At 46.1% G+C, this 25214-nt stretch overlaps 1 protein-coding gene across 1 annotated transcript; it reads left to right on the top strand.

The window, feature by feature from the left end:
- Positions 1 to 9966: 9966 nt before the first annotated feature.
- EDN2 (endothelin 2) lies at positions 9967 to 22639 on the top strand. The gene is made up of 5 exons (XM_081018039.1): positions 9967 to 10094; positions 11704 to 11848; positions 14146 to 14265; positions 16449 to 16552; positions 18238 to 22639. Exons 1-4 carry the CDS (start codon positions 10031 to 10033, stop codon positions 16540 to 16542), a joined length of 423 nt encoding a protein of 140 aa, XP_080874165.1. The 5' UTR covers positions 9967 to 10030; the 3' UTR covers positions 16543 to 16552; positions 18238 to 22639.
- The last annotated feature ends 2575 nt before the right edge of the window (positions 22640 to 25214 follow it).

Below are 25214 nucleotides of genomic sequence, written 5' to 3'. Positions count from 1 at the left end.
CATACTGCTTGAGCCTTCCTTGTAGAATTTTAAGCATAACCTTGCTAGCATGTGAAATGAGTGAAATTGTGCGGTAGTTTGAGCATTCTTTGGCACTGCCTTTCTTTGGGATTGGGATGTAGACTGATCTTCTCCAATCCTCTGGCCACTGCTGAGTTTTCCAAACTTGCTGGCATATTGAGTGTAGCACCTTAACAGCATCATCTTTTAAAATTTTAAATAGTTCAGCTGGAATACCATCACTTCCACTGGCCTTGTTATTTGCAGTGCTTTCTAAGGCCCATTTGACTTCACTCTCCAGGATGTCTGGCTCAAGGTCAGCAACCCCACTACCTGGGGTGTACGAGACATCCATATCTTTCTGGTATAATTCCTCTGTGTATTCTTGCCACCTCTTCTTGATGTCTTCTGCTTCAGTTAGGTCTTTACCACTTTTGTCCTTTATTATGGTAATCTTTGTACGAAATGTTCCTTTCATATTTCCGATTTTCTTGAACAGATCTCTGGTTCTTCCCATTCTGTTGTTTTCCTCTATTTCTTTGCATTGCTCGTTTAAGAAGGCCTTCTTGTCTCTCCTTGCTATTCTTTGGAAATCTGCTTTCAATTTCCTGTATCTTTCACTATCTCCCTTGCATTTTGCTTGCCTTCTCTCCCCCGCTATTTGTAAGGCCTCGTTGGACAGCCACTTTGCTTTCTTGCATTTCTTTTCCATTGGGATGGTTTTAGTTGCTGCCTCCTGTATAATGTTGCGAGCCTCCACCCATAGTTCTTCAGGCACTCTGTCCAGCAAATCTAAATCCTTAAACCTGTTCCTCACTTCCACTGTGTATTCATAAGGGATTTGATTTAGATTGTATCTTACCGGCCCAGTGGTTTTTCCTACTTTCTTCAGTTTAAGCTTGAATTTTGCTATAAGAAGCTGATGATCTGAGCCACAGTCAGTTCCAGGTCTTGTTTTTGCTGACTGTATAGAGCTTCTCCATCTTTGGCTGCAGAGAATATAATCAATCTGATTTCGATGTTGCCCGTCTGGTGATGTCCATGTGTAGAGTCGTCTCTTGTGTTGTTGGAAAAGCGTGTTTGTGATGACCAGCTTGTTCTCTTGACAGAACTCTATTAGCCTTTGCCCTGCTTCATTTTGATCTCCAAGGCCAAACTTGCCAGTTGTTCCTTTTATCTCTTGATTCCCTACTTTAGCATTCCAATCCCCTATAATGAGAAGAACATCCTTCTTTGGTGTCACTTCTATAAGGTCTTGTAAGTCTTCATAGAATTGGTCAATTTCAGTTTCTTCAGCACCAGTAGTTGGTGCATAAACTTGGATTACTGTGATGTTAAAAGGTCTGCCTTGGATTCGTATCGAGATCATTCTATCATTTTTGAGACTGCATCCCAGTACAGCTTTCGCCACTCTTTTGTTGACTATGAGGGCCACTCCATTTCTTTTACGGATTTCTTGCCCACAGTAGTAGATATGATAGTCATCCGAACTGAATTCGCCCATTCCCGTCCATTTTAGCTCACTGATGCCCAGGATGTCAATATTTATTCTTGCCATCTCATTTTTGACCACATCCAACTTACCTAGGTTCATGGTTCTTACATTCCAGGTTCCTATGCAATATTTTTCTTTACAGCATTGGACTTTCCTTTCGCTTCCATGCATATCCACAACTGAGCGTCCTTTCGGCTTTGGCCCAGCCGCTTCATCAGCTCTGGATCTACTTGTACTTGTCCTCCGCTCTTCCCCAGTAGCATGTTGGACACCTTCCGACCTGAGGGGCTCATCTTCCAGCGTCATAACTTTTATATGCCTGTTGTCTTTGTCCATGGAGTTTTCTTGGCAGGGATACTGGAGTGGCTTGCCGGTTCCTACTCCAGGTGGATCACGTTTGGTCAAAACTCTCCACTATGACCTGTTCATCTTGGGTGCCCTGCTCGGCATAGTTCATAGCTTCTCTGAGTTCTTCAAGCCCCTTCGCCACGGCAAGGCAGTGATCCAGATGTTCTGGGACTACAACTCCCATCATCCATAGCTAATAGGACCAGTGTTCAGGGATGATAGGAGTTGTAGTCCCAAAAACATCTGGAGGGTCGAGTTTGCCTATGCCTGGTATAATAGGTGCATTAACTCTATGAGGAGTCACAAGATTTATTGTTAGTTTTACTACAAAATAAACTAGCATGGTCAGTCCTTGGGCACAACTGCAGCAGAAGTTGGCTGTGTGCAGCACCGATTCGCTTAAATCAGTGCCATCAATTAAGCACTCTCCATCTCCTCAAATTAGAATTCCCCCTACATATTACATTGTTTCTACTTTTTAAAAAAGAAAGGGCAAACAAACATTCAATTTTATGAATGGATTTCCAATGCTTTATAAATTTGTCTTTTTTAAAAAGAGAGATTGGGAGGATGGAAGGATAGCTCACTCAAAGCATAGGAGAAAGACGTAAGCATGAGGACATTAGCAACTGAATGTTCAATTGGTGTACCGGTGCACACAGCAAGTGAGATGTACAGATGAAGAAGTGTACATCCTTTCACGCAAATACTGTGTAGTAGTGTTGTTGTTTAGTCGTTTAGTCGTGTCCAACTCTTCGTGACCCCATGGAGCAGAGCACGCCAGGCACTCCTGTCTTCCACTGCCTCCCGTAGTTTGGTTAAACTCATGTTTGTAGCTTTGAGAACACTGGCCAACCATCTCGTCCTCTGTCGTCCCCTTCTCCTTGTGCCCTTAATCTTTCCCAACATCAGGGTCTTTTCCAGGGAGTCTTCTCCTCTCATGAGGTGGCCAAAGTACTGGAGCCTCAGCTTCACAATCTGTCCTTCCAGTGAGCACTCAGGGCTGATTTCCTTAAGAATGGATAGGTTTGATCTTCTTGCAGTCCATGGGACTCTCAAGAGTCTCCTCCAGTACCATAATTCAATACTGTGTAGTAGTAGTTTCTACCTATGACACTGTTGGTGGAGGGAGGCTATATTGAAGTAGAACTCAAAGTCCTATTTGCAAGGGCATGTAAGATATTGTATTGCTTTGCATGCACATTTACTCCCTTTAAATGTAGCAATGCATCAGGCTCTTCCCTCCTTCTAACAAAGTCACACCCATGCACACTGACACATAAATAAATCTGATCGCATTCCACTCTGCATACTTGCCCACAATTTAGAGCACTCTTAGAACTTGTTATATTTTTATGCCAGGATAAGCAAGTATACAATGTTAAGTTGAGGGCAATTTGTGCTGAAGCCATGACAATGATTCAATAAAAGCCAAACAACGCAGGGCAAACAGATAAAAAAAAATGCCAGTCTAAGCTTTTCTTTTTTAAAACAAAGTCCTGACTGCAGATAGCTCTTGCCTGGTGCCTTGAAGCAGTAGAATCGTAGTATCATAAAATAATTAAATGAAAAGGGGCAGAACAATGTATACCATCTTGAGTTCCTTTGGAGAAAAAGGTAGGATATAAATGCAATTAAAACAAACAAACCAAAAACAGATTTATGGTGCTACAATTCTCCACCACCACCACCACCTTTTTTTTTTTTTTTTTTTGCTGCAGAAGACTAAAATGTTAATCCAGAAAGGATTAATCCCTTTGTTAATCCAGAAAGGTTTCTGAATATTTTTGCAGGGTACTGGGAGATCAATAAATAGAGGGGGCTGTTCAATGCAAGAAGCAGAGCACGCTCTGGTGTCCAAAAATCTGTTTTTGTTGCAGTAGAATAAAGCAATCAGCTTGTGGTCAATGGCTGCTCCTTGCACCTCATATGTGCCACCTGCTGGTATGAGTGGAACATTGACTTTTCCTTTGGCCTCCTGGTTGAAAAGCTATCTAAAAATAGCTCTCTCAGAATGTTTCAAAGAAGCAGGGTGGTGCACACTGGGTGAAAGGGAAGGGAAATGAATTCAAAGCAGCCTGCCAAGGATAAGGGTTGCTTGTGGAGTATATCTCAAAGACTTGAGACCTTTCAACAATAAAGATTCTCAAAGGTCTAGTGGTTAGAGCATTAGACCTGGATTCAAGTGACTTTCCCAGTTACTGAAGGGGAAGACTCTCAGTCTGAAACCGGAAGAGCTACTGCCATCTGAGCGAGATGATTTCAAATGGTGGCTGGATCTCATGGTCCTTCATTGTTGGAGCACTTCCATCACCACCTGAAGCAAGGTGCCACCACTACCAAAGCCTTGATTTCTGGGGTTGCACAGTGGCAGCTTCTGGCAAGATTTTGCAAGAGTTCTGTGAGATCTTGCTGGAAGCCCCCATCATGATGTCTCCTTACTCCTCTGGCAGCGGCGACAAGAGCAGGCAGGGCACCTGAGAATCCCCTGGGATTCTGCCGACCAAGTCCTTCTCATGGGTGGCCCAGCCCTGGCCATAGCTCAGTGATGGAGCATCTGCTTTGCATGCAGAAAGTCCTGGGTTCAGTTTCCAGCATCTCCAGATAGGGCTGGTGAGAACTCCCTGTCTGAAACCCAGGAGAGACACTGCTGGTCAGTGTGGATGCTTTACAGTGCAGACCATTGACTGAACCAGATGAAGCAATGGTCTGACTCAGTGTAAGTCAGCTTCACAATGCTGGAAGTTGCTTCAAACGGACTTATTGAAGCAGTGTAGAGGAAAATCAATGCAGAAAATTCAAAACTTGTTAAAATCCAGCTTTGGCAAGAAGGGAAGGGTGAATTCTGTCTCTTGCTCAGTTTTTCTGCTTTCAGATTTTCTCCTCCACTGTAGCTCCTTTTAAATGTTTTTAATTGGAATTTTAGATTATTTTAGCTGTTGCTTTTGCTCTGTTTTTGTGTTTAAATTGTGCATCTCTTTGCTTCCCTGGGCTCCTTGAGGAGGAAGGATAAAATCAACCAATAAAATCAATCAATAATCTCCTGCTAAAAGCCCAGATTGGGGGGGGGATGTGTGTGTGTGTGTGTGTGTGTGTGTGTGTGTGTGGTGTGTGTGTGTGTGTGTGTGTGTGTGTGTGTGTGTGTGTGTAGTGAGTGAGTGAGTGTTATTAAGAAAACAGCAAAAGGGAAATGGCCCACTGCAATCACACAGCAGTGTATCTTTATTGGCTAGCCCACCACTGTGGGTCATTATGTGGATTTCAGAGAAGGAAAGGTGTGTGTCTCCTGAGTTCTTTGGAGGAAAGGGCAGGCGGAAAAGTTTAGTCAAGAGGGTGAAAAAAAAAATGGGGCAAAACCAGTCACCCAGTGAACTCCACTCCAAGATTCTTAGCTATGAAAAGGTTTGTCGGCTTGAGTACCAGTGTACATACGTTCCCGCCTTGTTTCAATATTTATATCTGCATGCTGTTTCCAACTGGTGCAAGACGTTGTCAATTTGGTCATTCCGTTCTCTCCTCTGCTGCCCTGTCACAGCTGAAAGATTTAAAAAATGAACTCATCACATATCCCTTATTTCGTGCAAAATGTAAGTGATCGCTCCCTCGCCTTGCCACCTTACGCCAGCCTGACTGAACATGCCCCTACATGGCCTTCGGTCTCCAAGGCAGGAGAGGATTATGCGATGTTAACTGGATACCTTTGCATTCTGAGCCTCTTCCTTCATTTCCGCCTTCCTCCTCAATTCTTTCCCTCCCCTCCCTCTCAGAGAACTGGTGCTCAGGACTTTTCGGGGTGAAACAGCTCCCCAAAAGCTCCGACTTTCACTCCCCACCACTCCCTTCAAAGACAAATCAAAGCAAAAGCCGATCTTGCCAGATATCAGAGGTGAAAAGCGGTGGGTCAGAGCTGGCAGCCAGGATGTGGATTTAATCTGCTGTCCAAATAAGCGAAGCAAGCATTTATGGTTGCCTCCACATGGTCACTATTTTGTGGGAAGGATTTTGGTGCATACTGGACTTTTTCGTATGCATGTTTAAAGCGGACTAAAAGTTCTCTCACCGGAGAAATGTTGGAGGGTATGGAATCATGCGACCCTCTGAGCCGAGGAGATAAGTAACTATTCAACCTTTCGAAGACATCTGAAGGCAGCCCTGTTTAGGGAAGGGGTATCTTTTTTAATGTTTAATGTTTTATTATGATAATGAAACAGGACGTCCCAATTTTTTTTATCGGAGAAATGTTGGAGGGTATGTAATGGGAAGGTAAAGAAACACTCCGCAAACAGATCAGAATGGATACAGGTTGAATGCTCATTGTTGTATAACCACCCGCTGAAATAAATCAGAACGAATGTGTGAGAAAGGACAGATCTAATCTATAAGCTTTCTACAAGCAGATGAGGATAAAAAAATAACATAAGACTATATGAAGAGCCTGCAGGATCAGGCCAATGGGCAGTCAAATCCAGCATCCTTTTTCCCCACAGTGACCAAACAGGTGCCTTTGGGAAACCCGCAAACAGGCACAAGAGCCCTCTTCCTTCCTATGGTTTACAGCTGTTATAGAGTCCCAGATGCCTCCCATATTTCTCCCAACAAAGGATTCAAGATTGAATATGTAGGTTGCTCTCTTGTCGGTTGGAGAGACATCATAGTGCAGTGGTTAGAGCAGGGGTGACCAAACTGCTACCCTCCAACTCCCACCAGCCCCAGCCAACATAGCCAATGGTCAGGGATGATGGGAGTGGATATGGTGGGTATGATAATAGGGGAACAAAAGTGAGTCCACATATGTTATGTTCATAAATGGAGAGCTTCAAAACCAAGCGACTCTTCAGCTGTGTAGAGTTGCCACACCTCCAAGTCTGACCTGACCTAGGTTTGACTGTCCCCCCCCCCCCCCACTTCAGGTGGCAGGTGGAGGGCTTGAACCCCCAGGTGGGTGAGAGGGCCTTTCAAAAGATAATAGTAAAACATTGTTAAAAAGACTGTGCATACTGCTTGCGAGATTCAGCCCAGCTGCCTGCAAATTATACAATGGACACATATTAAAAGTTGTAGGGGTGTGTGTGTGTGTGTGTGAGAGAGAGAGAGAGAGAGAGAGAGAGAGAGAGAGAGGGAGGACTCCTTGGATGATGAAACTTTGTGTGAGTTGTATCCTGTGCGTATCAGAAAAACATATTCCCTGTTTAGGGAAGTTTTTAATGACTGATGTTTTAATGTATTTTTAATCTTTTGTTGGAAACTGCCCAGAGTGGCTGGGGAGTGGGCGGGGTATAAATAAATTTATTATTATTATTATTATTATTATTATTATTATTATTATACCAGAAAGCCTTTGCTTAGCTGGGAAGTGCATTGGATGAACTTGGGCCAATCACTACCTCTCTGTTTACCCTGCCTTGCAAGGTTGTTTTTGAAGGTTGAAATGGGAGGGGGATGGAAAAGACTCATCTTGAGCTGCTTGGAGCAAATGTGGGATAAAACAAAAAAGCACTGAATGAACTCATAGTAGGTACACAGGGTGGTATTCAGTGAAGTTTTACTCAGCGTAGGCCCACTGGAATTAATGAACTTATGTTAGGGCTGTTAAATTCAGTGGGCAGCCATTCACCAGCCTTTCTGGAATCTTTCCCAGCCTTACCTGGAGATGCTGGGGATTGAACCCAGGAGCAATACCTCTCAGCTACAGCCCTTCTTGGGGGTATGTAGTGCTGTGCTACCCCTCGCTCCTGATATATGTTCCCTTCCTTGCTATTTACCGTATTGGGGGGTGGGAATCACATCCGAAACATAAGAGGGAGAGCTGGAGCTCAGTGTTTGAGCATTGCTTTGCATGCAGATCCGATCCTTGGCATCTCCAGCTTGGACTGGGGCAGACCTCAGTCTGCAATCCTGGGCAGCTGCTGCCAGTCAGTGTAGGCAATATGGAGCTAGATGGACCAGTGGTCTGGCTCTGTATAAAGCAGCTCCCTTCATTCCTGTGATTCACTTCTGGGTTTGTGCCAGAAGGTGGACCAGTGGCTTGGGAGTCTCTTACATGGATATGCCTTTACAATGCAGACATTCCCTAAACCACAGGAGTGATAATCTCTTGTTTTTCCCACAGTCGCCATAAAAAAAAAGCTTTGTGGAGAGCTTGATCCATAAGCATGACTACACCTCGCACAAATTTGCATGGGGAAAACTGGAAATCCCACCCATAGGCATGTTCAGAGTGCATTCTTGGCAAAAATGATTCATACGTCACTGTGGCTGGGTTGCATGCATTTGGCATTAAGGGAATCCAGGACATGGGATGAGCCTTAAAACAACAACCCAACCCCCACCCCAGCAACCTTAAAACGAAACTCAGAGGTGAAATTCAATGCAGTAATGCAAAGATAAAAATCATCCACAAAACAGAGCTTGGAAGGTGAAGTATCACCTGCCTTTATCCAGTTACCAGGCCCCTGGCTGAATATGAATTGTGGGGCTTGGCAAGCAGTGTGGTTCAAATCACAGAGAGCCAGTGTAGGGTAATGGTTAGCATGTCAGATTAGGACCTGGGAGAGCAGGGTTCAAATCCCTACTCAGCCATGAAACTCGACAAGGTGCAGTGCCGGATTTACTTATAAGCTAAACAAGCTATAGCTTAGAGCCCCACTCTCTTGCCCCCCCCCCAAAAAAAAAATTAAAGGGGAAAAACCTGGATGTACATTTCCAAAATATAAGATAAAAAACAAATAACATAAAACCTACATACAGCAACAGTGTTTTGTGTTGTGTGGGCTCCTATTTGTTATGTTCAAATGGCTTTAGATACCTATTAGGTCCATAACTTACCATACAGCATATATTCAACACCAAAAACAGTGACAATTTGTTGTTGACAAAGGACAGCTGGACATATAAAGGGCCCCATTACCTTCAGTAGCTTAGGGCCTCATCAAACCTAAATCCGGCCCTGCCAAGGTGACCTAGACCAGTCACTGCCTCTCAGCCTAACCTACCTCACAGGGTGGTTGAGGGGATGAAATAGGGGTGTGAGGACAACCATGTATACACCATCAATAGGAGCCAACTCCTAGGGGCCAAGGTCCCTTTGCTTCCCCCCTCAATAAAATATTTGAGGAGGCTGCCCCAAAGTTGATGCTCATTGCTATTCAAATGTTATGTGTGCATGTCTCATCTTGTGATCAATTATTTGGAGTGGGGCTGACCTTTTCCCCAATATTTTATTTAAGTTGGCACCCTTGGCACCACCTTGAGCTCCTTGGAGGAGAAAGGTATAAATGCAATCAATCAATCAATATGAAGAGCCAAGGTGGTCTCCAGTAAGTGACTTGGCGCTAGAAATGGTGTGTATTTGTGTGGGCACACACTGTATTGTGACTTTAGGCAATTTGCATCCGTGGCACCATCTCGGCCACTGCTTGGGTTCAGATACCCACCCACCCCTTCAGAATCTCCCATCCTCTCATTCTCAGATCGAGTGATTTCAGAGGGGTGCAACGAGGCTTCATGCAGCAGGACAGTGATCATCACTTCCTGCTCAAAGATAGAGCAGCGGTCCCTCAAAGGGCATCACCGTTCATTGGGAGAAAAGGCTCAGTGCTAGAACACCCACCAGGTTCAATGCGAGGGTAGGGCAGTGGGGAAACCAGCCCGAAACCTTGGGGAACTACTGCCGGACAGTGTCAGCAAAATTGTACTAGCTACAAAGCAGGAGGAGCACGTGAAGCTGCTTTCTCTCGGACTCAGTCCGGTCAACACTGACTGGCAGCGGCGCTCCAGGGTTCCAGGCAGAATTAGAACCCAGGACTTCCTGCGAGCCAAACAAACGCTCTGCCACCACTGCGTCTCAGATGTCCTTATTAAGGGCGCGTTACCTGCCCCAGCAGGGCAGCCGGAGACTTCTTTCCGCAGCAGGGACCGCGGTGGCTGCGTTTGCCTCGACTGCTTGGCTCGCTGCCCTGCAATGCTTTGCCAGCTGCGGAGGGAGCCCCCGTCCCTTGGCAAGGGAAGGTGGGCGGGGGGGGGGGGGAGAAGGCAGGAGGCGTGCCCGCGTGCCTGTTGTGTGACGCGCCAGGCACCGGAGCTATAAAGCACCTGCAGCGGAGCCCGGGAAGCTTCAGAAGAGGCTCTTTGCAGCTCTGGCCAGGGAGAGCTCAGCTTTCTGCCCATTAAAGGATTAAGTTCGCCACAATGGTAAACAATCCCTCCTGTTTCTTTTCCCTTGCAATCACCCTTTGCGTCCTGCTGGAAGAAGGTGAGAGAATCAACAGGAATTTTTTTTTTCTCCTCCGTCTTTTTTGCTGTTCTGATGTTATTTTAATTTTTTGCATTGGTTTTAAAAATCGGCATCCCCTGCGCACTTTGCAAACGAAGCTAGCTTCAGCGGGGAGAGCATCTGATTTGCAGGGGGCGGGCGGGGGGGGGGGGAGAGCAGAAGATCCCAGGTTCTATACCCGGTATCTCCAGAGAGGGGGCTGGGGAAAGCTCCCTCCCTGCCTTAAACTCTGGAGAGGTGCTGCTGCTGGTCAGTGGAGGCACTATTGAGCTGGATGGACCGATGTTCTGAACCGCTATAAGGCAGGATCATAGATTGTAGCTCCACGGGGCATTTGCCTGTAGCTCAGTGGCAGAACATCTGCTTTGCATGCAGAAAGTCCCAAGGCTCAGTCCGCAGCATCTCCAGGTGAGACCCCTGTCTGAAACCCCGGGGACCTGCTGCCAATCAGAGTAGATGATACGGACCTGGATGGACGTGTAATCTGACTCTTTCTAAGGCAACTTCCCCATGGATTGTGGCCCAGTTAGTTCTGCTCAAAGTAGACCCATTAATGAACCTGTTACTCATGCCTATTAACTTCGATGGGTCTACTCTGAGTAGAACTAGCATTGGCTGCAACCCCGCCCCCAGATTTCCCTTTTTCCTTTTAGCAGTCCGCCCTCTCTATCTCTGACAGCGGCTCCTGCTCCGTCTCTGTTGTTCTTGCAACTTCCCGAGCAAATTGGCTTGGAGAGCAACAGGCAGCGAAGTCAACCTGTCCCGCCTTGCAGGGATGCCTTGCCGCTGCCGCTGTGACATGCCAGCAGCGAGCGAGACCGAAACAGCTCCCTTAGCGCTTTGCCAAGAGAGGTGGCGAAATCGTAACATATCCCTCCCCCCTTTTCTTGGAAAGAGTTTTTGCTCTCATTTTCTCTTTGTGTGCATTCTCCTCCCCCCCTTGCTTGCCAAAAATAACGAAAGGGAGGGAGTGCTCTGTGCATTTGGGAGAATGCAAAAATCGATCCTTGGCACGCCAATAATTTGCACACATGTTCTATGGTTGGCAAAGGAGCCAGGACAATGATGGTGGTGGTGATGATGATGATGATGATGATGATGATTGCAGTAAAAATAATACTTACATATTCTCTAAATGTTATTCCTGCATTGCAGGGGGTTAGACTAGATGGCCATTGGGCCCCTCCCAAGTCTGTGATTCTATGCTCACCTTAAGTCATATGCTGTAGGCATATGCTGGGCAATAGCTACTGCTACTGCTGTTGATTGTTTGCCAATGTGCTTGCTTCCAGTATGCTCTCAATGTGGGTCTCCTCCAAGGTTTTCACCTGGCTTCAGTTTTCTTCTCACTGAGCTCTTCAGAATTGCAGTATGCAAACCGTTGTCAGCAACAGCAGAACATTTTTACAACCCCCGCAGCCCTAATCTGTAAGGCCTTGGTGGCTATAAAATGGCTAAAATAGAAATGCTCCTCTCAACTAGGTGGCAGGCTAATTGCTCTGTTTACATACCATGCTGCATTCCTGGTGCTTCCAGTCTGAAGAGTTCAGGGACTGATCCCTATGCCTGTCATTTTCTCCTCTGGCAGGCCTGGGCCTCCCTCCGGCAGAGCCTCACCTGGCAGCAGGCAGCGGCAGGCACCTGAGGACCAAGCGCTGCTCCTGCCTCAACTGGATGGACAAAGAGTGTGTTTACTTCTGTCACCTTGATATTATCTGGATCAACACACCAGGGTGAGTATTGCGGGGGGGGGGGGGACAGGGGACTGCAGCACAGAGGGAAGATTGCTAGGTCTGAGCTAGCGGCACAGTTAGATCCATTGGGACATAGGAAACTGTCTTAACACTGACTTGGACTCCTGGTCCATCTAGCTCAGTATTGACTGGCAGCAGCTCTCTGCAGTATTATGCAAGAAATCTTCCCCAGCCTCTCCAGGAGATTGATTCCAACACCTTCTGCATGCAAAGCAGATGGGCCAGTGGCGTGCAGGGGGGGCCGGCCGCACCGGGGCACAACATCTGGGGGGGGCGCGCTCGCACTCGCAGCTCTCTGCCCCTACCTGGCTCACTCACTCTCTCTCACTGCAGTGCTGGCTGTGCGAATCCGATCCGAGCTGCTGGGTCGCCGCCCACTGTGGAGGGGGTGGGTGCCAGGCGTGCGGTGCGGAGAGAGAGCAAGGGACTATCTGGGGGAGGGACAGTGCAGCGGCCGTCCAGCGCAGCGCTGAGTGCGGGAGAGAACCACACCAGACCAGCCCAGGCAGCAGCAAGAAGAAGCTGGCAGCGGCGGCAGGTTAGGGGTTAGGGGGCGCAAATTACTTGCCTTGCCCCGGGTTAGGGGGCGCAAATTACTTGCCTTGCCCCGGGTGCTGACAACCCACGCTACGCCGCTGAGATGGGCTACCCTTTTAGACACTGGACTTAATGGTCTTATGGCTTCTCTCCATTCCTCCCATCTTACGTTGGTCATCCATCTCATGCTTCTAAGTGTGGTAGTTCAATCCTGCTGCGTCTTGGGGTCCTGTCTCTTGGACCTCAGCATGTGGGGGGTAGGGCTGGACTGCTGCCCTAATGTCCTAGGCACCCCTGGCTAGAGCAGGACAAGTGACCGGCTCTCCAAGGTTTCAGGCAGAGGACATTTCCAACCCTACCTGGCGATGCCGGGAATTGAACCTGGACCCTTCTGCATGCACCCAAAAGCATGTGTTTTACCTCTGAGCCACCGTCCTTCTCTCTTGCAACAGCCAGATATTTTACGTGGCAGCTGCTCCCCAGTTGGTGTTTCTAAAGAGCTGAGGTGGGCTGGCCTTTCGATCCAGCGTTTGGTTGGGAAGGAGACTTGCCCCTTGCATGATACAACAGAGATCTGGGCAGCGTTCAAGCAATCTCTCTTGCAAGCAGCTTAAGATCCGAGCCAAAGAGACGACTGGCTCAGGTGTGGTTCTAATTATGCCTGCTAACGTGCGGTCTTGAGTAACGACTCACTCTGAAAAAGAGCATGCCATTCTCAAACGTGTTTGCGGAGGAAACATGACAAGCCTAACAGGAGGCTGTATTTAGATGGCGGAGAATGACAGAGCAACCCTGTCTTTAAGCATCTTCTGCCTTTTGTTAGAATTCGCAAGAGATTTTTATATTGTTAAAAACACACCTCCGACGCACGTTCTGCCTGTAAGGAGCATGTGAACAAGCCTTGCTGTGCAGCTGGAACAGTGAGGCTTCTCTGCTGACATGACACAGTGTCCAGAGTGCACGAGATCCGAGTTCAAATCCACCCCTGCCTAGGAAGCCCAGCCTCCCTCAAAGGGCTGTTGTGAGGAATGGGGATGGGTAAAGGGAGAAAAGAGAGGAGACTCTGAATGGAGCTTGCTTGGTGACCACAGGCAAGGCACCATCTCTTACTTTAATGCCTGTCACAGGGTTTTTATGAAGTTCAAATGTGTGCATGTGTGGAGGGGGGGGCAAGAGAACCATGTATGCGCTCTTGCGCTCCAGAGAGGAAAAGCAGGATATAAATATAAATCTGGTGTGCAGAGGTTTGAGGTTGGATTACACTTTGATCCCATTAAAAATAATGGAGTTCAAGTTATCCCGAATGAACTTTGTACATTTATTTCAATAGGAACCTAAGGCACCTGACTTTGGCTGCAAGCCTACATCCCCCTTACCTGGGAGTAAGTGCCATTGACCTCAGTGGAGCTTACTTCTGAGTAGCCATACTCATAGCACTGACAGCCATTGTTTGGTGAGGTCCCATTATACCTTCCTCCTTAATATGGGCAATCCCCAAATCTTATATTGTTAGGCAAGGACGACAAGGGCATCAACCCACTTGCAGCCCGCTGCTTGCCTGTGGAAATAAAGGCCGATAGAGTGAGAATGGGAGGGTGAGATGGCATGGCTTTTATCAAATGGCAGCTGCAAACGAGACTTGTTATTGTCAAGTTTGCTTGGCTTCCGGCCAGGCCCACACCATAAACCTTCCTTTCTGATAAAGGATAGAAGTTAACAATTTGTTTTTTCCTAATCAGCCACTCCACGCCCTACGGTCTGGGTAATACACAAAGGCGTCGGAAGAGATCACTCAGCAGGTGCGAGTGTTCGCATTCAAAGGACAGTGTCTGTGCGACCTTCTGCCATGGCAAGCCTTGGTAAGTGTTCAGATGTGTCCCTATCCTTAGACCAGCCTTTCTCAACTCGGGGCCTCCGTATGTTCTTATCTCTAACACCCATGGCTAATGATCAGGAATGATGGGGATCTCAACTCAATGATATTTGAGTTTGAATGTAATGCTAAACTATGGTTAACCTAGGCCAATATTTATAAAGCAACTACAGACCTTAGTTAATGCACACCTGTTAACCATAGATCTGCCAATTTTGCTTCTTTCTGTTTTTCATTTTTCCCAGTTGTAGATTATGTTTCCCCATACTTCTGCAGTGATTTTTTTTTAAAAAAAACAACTCATGAAAATTCACCAGCACATTTCTCCCAATAAACCCATTTTATCTGTGCAATTTTGCCCAATACATACTTTGGCAAGGCAATTTCTCCTCATATAATGCCCTTTTGTATGCTATTTTCACCAATCTAAGCATTTTTATGCATACTTTGTCCACATTACTTTTCTGGAAAACTTCACTGCAAAATTCAGAAAAGTGCAAATTTCAAAAGGTGACCATTGTTTTGATTCACATACTGCTTCAGAAGGTATTGAATAAGTGACCTTCGCCTTTAAAAGTGAACTGAATCAACTTTCACTCCATTTCTATCCTTAGTTAATAATCCTTAGTTAAATCACAGGGCTGAGTTCATCCAATTAGCTTATCAGGGATACCAACTTGAATAAAATATGGGGGGGGGGGACAGGTAAGCTCCTCCCCACATAATTGATCCCATGACACAGTGCATGCACACCATTTGAATGAGAAGGCCCATCAACTTTAGGGGTCCCAACCCCCTCAAATATTTTATTGAGGGCCCTGAAGACCCCTTGGCCCCTAGGAGTTGGCTCCTATGAGTGTTACAAACCATGATTTAGTTAACCATAGTTAAAGCATGGCTTAGTTTTACTGGAGAGCTACAGGTTCACCACCAAGGGCTAAGCTCAGTATTGAACATGCAAAAGGTTATGAATTATCTGAAAAGAGGCCTGTGTGTCTGTTCACAAACAAACTCTGGAGAGAGGAAGGAGTGAGAATGTGTGTTACTTTACAGGGGAGAGTTGGGCTGCAACTTTTTGTCTTTGTGTTGTGGGGCTTGGAAGAGGGGTGGTTAGGGTTTGCAAATTAGTCTCTTTGGCAACAGACCCAGCTCCCTCTTTTCCTCTCTCCCTCCTCAGGGGCATAAGTAGAGGCTGCTGGATTGGGCCAGTGGCCCAACTACTCTATCATCCTTTCTCACCACGGCCAGCCCCTAACTAAACCAGCCCAGGCCTTCTCAGCCTTTAGAATGACTCTGCCTTCTTTCTTTTTGTAAAAAGGAGTGGCTATCTTTTTAGACTCTGAACCCCTCGCTGTGCAACAGAGACACACCTGCTCAGTCTATAAGCCGTAAATGGAGAGTTGCATAACGTAAGGATGTGTTCAGGTCATGGAAAGGGAAAGCAGGGTCACCGTGTCGTTCTATCATCTTCTTAGAAAACCTAGGAGTAATAAATCTGGCTGTAAAAATTTCTGAGAACGGGTTAGTTGCCAAAATAAAAAAAACAAAACATAGCAAAACAGAAAATCTGTTTTTAACCCTCAACTGGTGCTCTCCTGCCGCCCCACCCCAGCCTGTCAGGGAAGACAAGGTGAGCGAAGATGTATATCAGGAACGAGGGAGGACTAAAGCTCTACATCGCGAACAAGGGTGGGAAGTAGAGACAACATGGGGGGGCGGGGACACTGCCAAGGAGGTGGCAGATCCAGCCTCCAAAAAGGGTATCGCAACTGTCGCTGGCATTATGCCATTGGTAGTGGACAATGCATTCCTTGGAGGCCAGATCTGCTGTCTCTGTGAATCTTTTCACCTACAGGTGGTTGCCTCAAGGGTGGCTAGGCCATCACTGAACTTAAGAAATGCTGATATTGGGTGTTATCCAGCTAAGTTCTATTCAGAGTAGACCTATTGGAACTAATAGACCTAAGTTAGTCTTGCCCCATTGTTTAGTGGGGATTTGAACCATGGTCTCTCAGGTCCTGGTTTCTACTCACCATGGCTCACCACTGGTCCACTCTGAATAGGGTTAGCGTGGTTTGCAGGGCGCTGCCTTTTAAAAATAAAATAATTATCTGGACTCCTTTGAACACTATCTCATAAGATATGCACCAACTTGTTTCAATTCTGCAGGGATTTCAGAAATCCACGGCTTACCACGAACACAGGACTGCTGGTAAAACTTCTCCAGAGCCGTAGTGCGAAGCCCCGCAAGACAAACTTCTGAAAGTTCTCAGGTAAAGGTCCTATATAAATGCGCTCTCTCTCTCTCTCTCTCTCTCTCTCTCTCTCTCTCTCTCTCTCATATTTTGTGTTCACTCTGCTTCCAGAGATGCTTGGGCGCATCTATAAATGCATGACTTCAAAATGCATGGAAACAAATGTTCAACTGTTGCGGCTTCCCCTCACCTTTGAAGCCCGCAGGGAATTGTATGGCCACAGACACACTAAAGCAGACCACACAAAGAATAGAAGCGTGAGCGTTAAAACACAATGCTTGTTTAAAATACAATATAATACAAAAGGTGACACACACACATATTTAAAATACTGTTTTCTAAAAACACAACACACAAATTACAATTGAAATGAAAATATCATCTTGTGAGACCTTTGTGCAGAAAGGAGAAACATGGCCACTGTTAGCTTATTTATATCAGCCAATAAATATTCCAGACACCATTCCGGGGTGCTTCCTCACAAAAGGGCAAAGTAGTCTGTTACATTCCTCTCTGTGAAAGTTACATGTAGTTTGGATGAATTTTCTGGTCACTCTTTGCTACATATCAATATCACTGTTACCAGGGTTCATTGATTGGGAAGCATGGAGGTAAATATAGCAGAGGCTCATCCATTAGGGCAAGTGAGGGACACAGAACATAAAAAGCTGCCTTTTACTGAGGCAGACCAATGGTCCATCCACTTCAGCATTGTCTACACTGACTGGCAGTGGCTCTCCGGGGTTTTAGGCAGAGGTCTCTCCCAGCCCTAGTTGGAGTTGCTTGGGATTCAACCTGAGACTTTCTGTATGCAAATTTCATGCTCTACCTCCAAGAGCAAATCAGGCACGTTGTCCTATCACTCTCTTTGATCTCTGCTAGCTCTAGCTGTCTGCTATATTTCTTCCATCCAGCCCAGAAGCTGGCACCAGCTGCCAACTGCCTCCTCCTTAGACTCAGGGTTGTCCTTGTAGAATTAAGCAGGGAGGAAGATGAAGAGTAAACTAACCCTACATAGCACAAATAGAAATGGAAAATGTCATTTTCCAAAGAGCTGTGCTGGGATGGGTAGGGATGAGATTCTGCTGGGTGTGATCAAATCTGAATGGGTTTGCACTGACTCAGACTAAGTTGACAAACTATATTTGGAAAAGCATCTAGGATTAATCTGAGTCAGTCTGATTAGAGTCCAGGGAAGCTCAGTCATCACTGAGGAGGACCTTTCCCCAATTTAACACTGAGACCCCTATAATCTATAGTGGAATATCTTGCTCCATTTTCTACAATTTCGGCTATGTTTCCATAGGCATTAAAACAAAACTGGGCAGAAACAGACCTAATTAAGGTTGCTCCTCTGCCTTTAGGAATGCCTTAGAAGGCAGAATTTCCCCAGGAATGAGTGTTCCCATCATAGGGCTTCAGGGCTTAGCCGAAGCCACACGTTTGCAATTTTTGCAAGCCTTAAAGCTGTGATGTGGAGTCTACTACTCACATCATCCTTAACCACTGGGAGTGCTGGTTGAGGCTGATAGGAGTTGGCAGTGCAACAACATCAGGAGGGCCATTGGTTCCTTATCCCTGCCTTAAAGCTACAACAGGGGCTCTCTGGACTGGGCCCGGCAAGTTTAAGGCCAGCTCCCCAAAGAGAATGCCAAGTGGCCATTGCACGAGGTGCTGACATTTTCATCTCTTCTGCTTTGTAGGGTGCCTTGCTCTTTCAAATGCCTCGTTCACCTGGAAGCAGCAGGACTCGCTGAGGACTTCCAAACTAGCAGCACTTAAATGAGGGGAGACCATATGGAAGACAAAGCAAGAAGGGTGGGGGTGCTGTTCGCCTTCACCACGCAGAGTCCTGCCGTTGCAAAGAATCTCCTACTCTGTGGGAAGTTGAAAGATTGGAGGACCATTGGAAGAGATGGAAAGAAATCCATGGAAACAGCTGCTGGAGAAAGGGGCAAGGAACCGTGGAGGCAGTAGCACAGCCCCCTTGGTACATCAGAGGTGATCCTAAAGAGACAATAGCCTCTCCTTTTTACTGCACCTTGGGAAGGTCTGTCCAGCTTGTTGGGACAAGAGAGGAGATCTTCTTCCTGGATACCAACAGGAACTCATAGCAGATCTCAGTGTAAAGAGCCAGCACTTTGGAGGAAGGCAAATGCAGTTACGGACTCCATCGCCACATGTGGATCCTTCCAAACACCCCTACCTCAGGACCTAGTCTAGTCTGCTTCTCCTTTTCCCAACGTTTGACTTTAAACATAGTTTGGCTGGTTTTACCGACTGCTCCTTTTATTCCGGTTGTTGTTGCCTGCCTCACATCTGCCTCTACTTTCCTGCGCGACACGAAAAGGTGTGCATTGAATAGACATTCCTATTTCTGGTAATGAATTTGCTAAAAGTCTGTTATTGGTAACAACAACTCCCCCCCCCCCCCAGCAAGTCAATTTAGTGTTGCCTAGTGACCATTGGGACTGGTATGGCAGGCACAAAGGAAGACATCAGTAGGTGGAGGGGAGCCAACTAATTCTACTGTTGTCTCAATCTTCCTCCTTTCTGAGTTTTACAAGGGCAAAAGAGAGGCTGAGGAACGGGCAGGCAGGCAGGGCCAGGGTCACCTTCTGGACTGGTTGTAAGAAAGACGACAGGTGGGCTTGGAGGAATCAATACTGAGATTGGTGGGGCAGTGTCCCATTTGCCTGGTTGGATCAGCCTGCTTTGCAGCAACTTAGCTCTACTCAGTTAATCTGAAATCTTGTTCTCAGCGAGTAACTTAAGCCTTGATGAAGTTGATGGCTCAAAAAAGCGGGGGGCAGGGGGTAGGACCAGAAAAGGATCAGCAAAGCTGGGGTGGAGGCAGGAGTTCAAAAGCACATCTTCATTGCACATTTAAACCAATTTAGCCATCACCACCCCAATTAAGAAGCCCCAGGAATAATAGCTGTGTGAGGGAACTGAGCCTTTGGTAGAGATCATTAGCCGTTTCACAGAACTACACACGAAGCTGCTCATGTTGAATCAGGGCATTATTTCATCCAGCCCTCTGCCGTTGGTGAGTGAAGGCTCTCCAAGGTCTCAGACAGATAACTTCTAAGTGTTGCTGTTTGAGATCCTTGAAGTGGAGAGGCCAGGCATTTGCAACACATACACTTCATTACGGAGTTGTTAGTTGCCTGTCAATTTCACTTGCACAGAGAAGAGAATTCTCAGACCACTTGTGTGTCTGTGTGTGAGCCTCCCAGTTCCACTGCTGTTCTTTAAAGACCTTGCACACAACTCTACAAGTTTAAGCAACATGCCCTGCATTAGCAAGTTCCACACTGCAAATGCTGAAATGGTTAGAATCACAAAACTTGACTTTTGAAAAGCCCCTTCACTATAGGCATGAAACTGATCGTTAGTTTCAACCTGCCTGTCAATTTCGCATGACCTTCTCTGGGCTGCTTGAAGAGGTGGCTCAAATCGTGCTCAGGTAGCATTAACATCCCAAATGTTTGCAGGGGCTTTCTTGTTTATAGTTCAGGGGTGCCTGTTCATTTCAGGGGTGTGGCCCTCCAAATGCTATTGGACTCCAACTCACAGCAGCCGCTGGGAGTTAATGGTTAGTGATAATGGGATTTGGAGTCCCAGCGACATCCAGAGAGCCACATGATTTTAGGTATGAAAAATATTTTAACTTGTCTTTCCTTAAAAATACAACAAATAACAGTAAAATACAGTAACAATAAAACACTAGCAAAATACAAGTAACAACAACAGATCACTGAGAGAAGTAACAGCAGATAAAGCCAATATTTCAGGGAGCTGACTAATGACTTGGCAGATCAAATGCCATCTGTAAAAGAGAGGTCTTCATGCATTGGCAGAAGGCCCTCAAAGAGGAAGAACGTTGCTCAGACACTCCTCAGATATCTAGCCTACTCAGTGGAGTTTCAGTGAATTTTGTACACAATGAGGTGGGAACAGTGAATGGAGAACTCCATGGAAACTGAGAATCAAGGTCCATACACCCCTAACCAAAGGCTCTCTTTAGCCAAAGTCCCTGAGGGTTCTTCTTTGGAGCTGTGATGGTTTAAACTGGTTTAAATGTGTCATACAGATGTGCCCATAGTGAGGACCAGTTACTCAGCCAGGTTGGTGCACTGTAGAACTTGGGTTGAGGGGTTCCACAACAGAGGTCAATTTCATGTGCTAAAGTGGTCATAGCATTGCTTGGCTACATGACCAATTTACTGTTTGGGCCATCTTTACTCTGTCGTTGCTTATCTTGCAACCTTTGCAGTGGCACTGTAAATGGCAGTGGTGGTGGTGGGTTGAATTATAAGGCAGACACACAACCATCTTGGCATGACTAAGTTGGCTTGGTTGTGGTGTTTATGTCCCACAATATCCTATGGATATATTATGGGTGGGCTAGAATGCTTCTGACAAGATTACTTTTAGCATAGCGTCCTGAGAGGGGGCCCTTATAAATACTGCATGGTCACTTGGTTTGGCAGTTCAGATCACATGAGGATAGTATCACTGGTAGGTTGGGGGATACATGGTGAGGGAACTGTTACTGTGCTCTCAAAACTGTTTGGAAATCTGAAGAAGCACAGATTTTATTAGAGGCAACTTCTTTTGTATTCAGTGAAACAACTGGCCTCCTTATAGGGGGAGCCTGTGGTCCTCCAGATGTTGGAGGATTACAGTTCCTATCATCCCTGACCATGGGGCACATTGGCTGGTGTCAATGAGAGTTAGAGACCAGCAACATCTGGAGGAGAGGACCACTGGTTCTCCACCTCTGCGTTAGAGCTGTCATATCCCGGGCTTTTAAGAAACCTCCAGTTTGAATTCATCCCAAGTTTTTTGAAGTGCACAAAATGCAATGCCAGGAAGAAACGGGTTTAGGCAGGAGAAGGAAAAGCCTTTTCTGCCAGCTTTCTGAATGAGACATGTTCTGCCTACATATTCAGGGAAACTATAGAGTAGATTCTTCTGGAACTTTAGACTCTGGACTGCGGCTTAGTGCTTCTTCCTGTCAAAAATAATTAAATCCTGCATATGGAGAAGTAGCACATCTGAGCTAAGTTTCTCCCTGATGTGCTAGCTTTCTGCATGGAGGACTTTTCAAAAAATGTAACCCTGTACATATAATAAGAAAATGACTCAGTCTTAAAACTATCACATAATCTCCTGCCCCACAAAACAATCAAATAAATGCATAGTTCTTCTCTTAGTCTGTCTACTGGGCCAGGACTGGGCACAGATTTATCAATGAACAGATCACTATATATATATATATATATATATTCAGGCAATTGGTGGTGAGGATAAAGACATTCAGTAGACAGTGTCTTTTGGAATGATGCAGGTCCCCTGCCAAATGGCTTAAAGTCAAATATCATCATTGCGTTTCCTTGATCCTATGGGAACAAGGCAATTCAGCCCCTGGCTAGTAGAATCCCCTCTACGCCTATTGCACCAGGCACTTTATTTACTATGCTCATGCACTGTAGCTTCTGTTATACAAAGCATGGAGAACAAACAAACAAAGCCCACATTGAATTAATGCAAATGCATCAGTGCTCCAGATAAATGCATATTGGGGTTTGCGGTCTGGATGCTGTAGGCTTAACACATTAATGTTATGGTCTGTCTGTTGATGCTGGGATGTCTGTGTTGTAACCCGAGCATGAGCAAAATACTGTTCTTAAAATATGCTTCAGATCTAACGGCGAAGAGGGGTTTGGGAAGCCAGTCTGATGCATACGTCACATGTGAATCTTTAGATCACAATGCGACGGCATCTAAAATAAGAAGAGATCCATTTGTATTTGCACTTGAGAAGATTTTGTTTGGCCTCAAAGGATCTGCTGCTGTCTCGGGAAGTGGGAATGGTGCGCACAAAGGACAATGTCAAGCCTTTTCCTGTGCAGTGGTAGATCGATGCAATTTAAGTGACAGGTGAAAAGTTCTGTGTCCATAATGCATCTCTGTCTATGCAAACTCAATATGTAGCATCCCAGTGTTTGGACATAAATGTACATATATTTATTTTTTTAACTTTTTAAATATAAAAAGCCCTGTAAAATACAAACTTTAAGTTGTAATAAATGGAAAGGGAAAAAAAGCAGATTGTTTGTTCATTTAATTGCATTTTTATCCTGCCCTTCTTCCAACATGGAACCCAAGGTGACGGACATGTGGTTCCCCAGGAGTCGCCCATCCAGGTGCTGACCAAATTCTATAAGGTGCCTTCAGATGCTGGGAGTCTGGCTGTCCTCCTGCCTTACAGTATGGGGTGGGGATGGTATAGGTGGGAATATTGATGTGGGAGGGGAATGCTTTGTTTGTGAAGGGCCGTAGCTCAGTGGTATATCATCTGCCTTGCATGCAGAAGGTTCCAGGTTCAATTCCCGGAATCTCCAGGTAGGGTTGGGAGAGATTCCTGCCCGAAACCCTGGAGAGCCACTGCCAATCAATGTAGACCATGCTGAGATAGACGGACCATTGACCTGACTTGGTACACGGCAGCTTCCTATGTTCGTGCCTTCCACAGAAGTACCCCTGAATCAATAATCGTTAAGAAACTCAGATGGCTTTTGCTTCTGCAGCATCTCACAAGACCAGTTTGGGCTCTGGCCTTAATGCTGTAATGAAACCCCCAGCCGTGCTGTAGGAACTGGTGCCAGAAACCGGTGTTTGGCCTCTCAGTCCCACCCAAACAGTCCATGGTACCTCGGGTTAAAAATTAATTCGTTCTGGAGGTCCGTTCTTAACCTGAAACTGTTCTTAACCTGAAGCACCACTTTAGCTAATGGAGCCTCCCGCTGCCGCCACGCCGCCGCTGCACGATTTCTGTTCTCATCCTGAAGCAAAGTTCTTAACCCAAGGTAATATTTCTGGGTTAGCGGAGTCTGTAACCTGAAGTGTATATAACCTGAAGCATATGTAACCCGAGGTACCACTGTACTGAACTCACTGGGATTTCCCTCCTGAGAAGGCATATCTATATATATCTATATATATATAGAACTGCCCTTATGTGTTTGTGACTGAACCATGGGAAGACAGAGGCTTTGTGCATTGGTGGTTTCTGTTTCCTTAAGATAGGCCACCTTCTGGTATGCAGCTTGGAAGTACTCCTCTAATGCATCTTTGTTATGCTCATGAAATCTCTGTGACCTTCTCCTGCCATGCAATAACTCCAATATCTTTCATATTTGCAGTTTTAAGATCAGACCAAAGTCCCACCTAGCTAAGCATCCCATTCTAAGTTGCCAACCACGTGTCCTTAGGAAGCTTGCGAACAGGACCTCAGTGTTACAGCACTCTCCCTACTTGTGAGCGTCAGCAATTAGAATTCAGAGGCATACGGTCTCCACCAGTGGAAGTAAAGCTTGGCATCATGGCTAGTTTGTTCTGGCTGTTCTGCAATGATTTCTTACCTCCTCACCAGAAGATTTCTGGCTACTGCCCTGGACTTTGCATTAAATGACCGCAAAAATGGCCCTCAAAGAAGATGGGCCTGATCTTCTTGATAGTCTTCCTGTGAGTTATAGCAACAGTTCAAAAGAACACAGAGCCTGCAGTGTGTATTAACTGCTGCAGTAACTCACCCTAGTAGTGCTTTTCCCTTTTGTATGGCAGGAGAAGTTGACGGATTGCATTACATCATGGCGATTAAAATGCCATCCTCTCCCATAGTTATCTCTCAAAGTTCATTATTAAAGCCCAACAGTCTCGCTGCAGCCCAGTTCACAGGTGTGTTTGGAGGGGATGGGAGGGAAGTCGAGCAATTTAGAGAATTATCTCTGACCTTCAGAAACTCCATCAGCTGCTGTGGCGCTTCTTCCTATTAGCCTGTTAATGGTTAAGTTCTCCTGGATGTCATAAAGATTGCACTAACCAGAGGCTACAATAAAGCGCTGATCAACTCATCAAGTGAGTCAATATCCAAAAGTAATATTTGCCTTGGTAATAACGAGTCTCATAAAGCACCTTGCCCATGCAAAGAGATGATGAGAACGCTGTCGGCTTAGAATGCCAAGGGCATGCGTCAGTCATGCACACGCCCCACCTGCCCTGGCATCCTGAACTTTGTTTGATGGGGTGCACACTCGTTTTGGAACAAATGAGCAGCCAAAATGAACTGGTGCCATTCTCATGCATCAAGCGAATACCAAGAGTAGCAAATGGGAGTGAATGGGGTGGATGCTTATGGAAAGCCTTTTGCAGCGAGACCTATACATACTTTTCCATGTATAGGACTATGTTTTTTTCTTTAAAAATCATGCTAAAAGTGGGGGCCGTCTTATACATGGGTAGTGCATAGGGTGGATGTTTGATTGGTTGCTGCCGAGGCTGTCAGCGGCTATTGTGCGTGTTATTGGTTGCTGCGTCAATGGGTGGTGTTGATTGGCTGACGCTCCGACAGTTGGGCAGGTGATTGGCAGCTTCTGCAGGCGATGGGACAGGTAGGAGGCGGGTTTTGTGATGTGTGTGGGGGAGCGATTTTTGGCAATCCCCCCTTAAAAAAGCTCAACAACCCTGAGTAATCCCCCCCCTACAACACAAAAAAGCTCAACTACTCTGTGCAATCCTCCACAAAAAAGCTCCACAACTCTGTGCCATCTCCCCCCATTTTCTTAAATTTGAGTCACCCAAAATAGGGGGCATCTTATACAGATAGATA

Source organism: Podarcis pityusensis (assembly GCF_964106645.2).
Source record: "Podarcis pityusensis genome assembly, chromosome: 8".
Taxonomy (NCBI): domain Eukaryota; kingdom Metazoa; phylum Chordata; class Lepidosauria; order Squamata; family Lacertidae; genus Podarcis; species Podarcis pityusensis.
The sequence above is the reverse complement of the archived record's forward strand: the minus strand, read 5'-3'. Positions and strand labels throughout refer to the sequence as shown.

Excerpts from the sequence above, each read along its gene's own strand:
- EDN2 (XM_081018039.1), top strand. The coding sequence starts at position 10,031 with ATGGTAAACAATCCCTCCTGTTTCTTTTCCCTTGCAATCACCCTTTGC. Across the intron at positions 10,095-11,703 it reads TTGCGTCCTGCTGGAAGAAG|GCCTGGGCCTCCCTCCGGCA; the intron begins GTGAGAGAATCA and ends CTCCTCTGGCAG. Across the intron at positions 11,849-14,145 it reads ATCTGGATCAACACACCAGG|CCACTCCACGCCCTACGGTC; the intron begins GTGAGTATTGCG and ends TTTCCTAATCAG.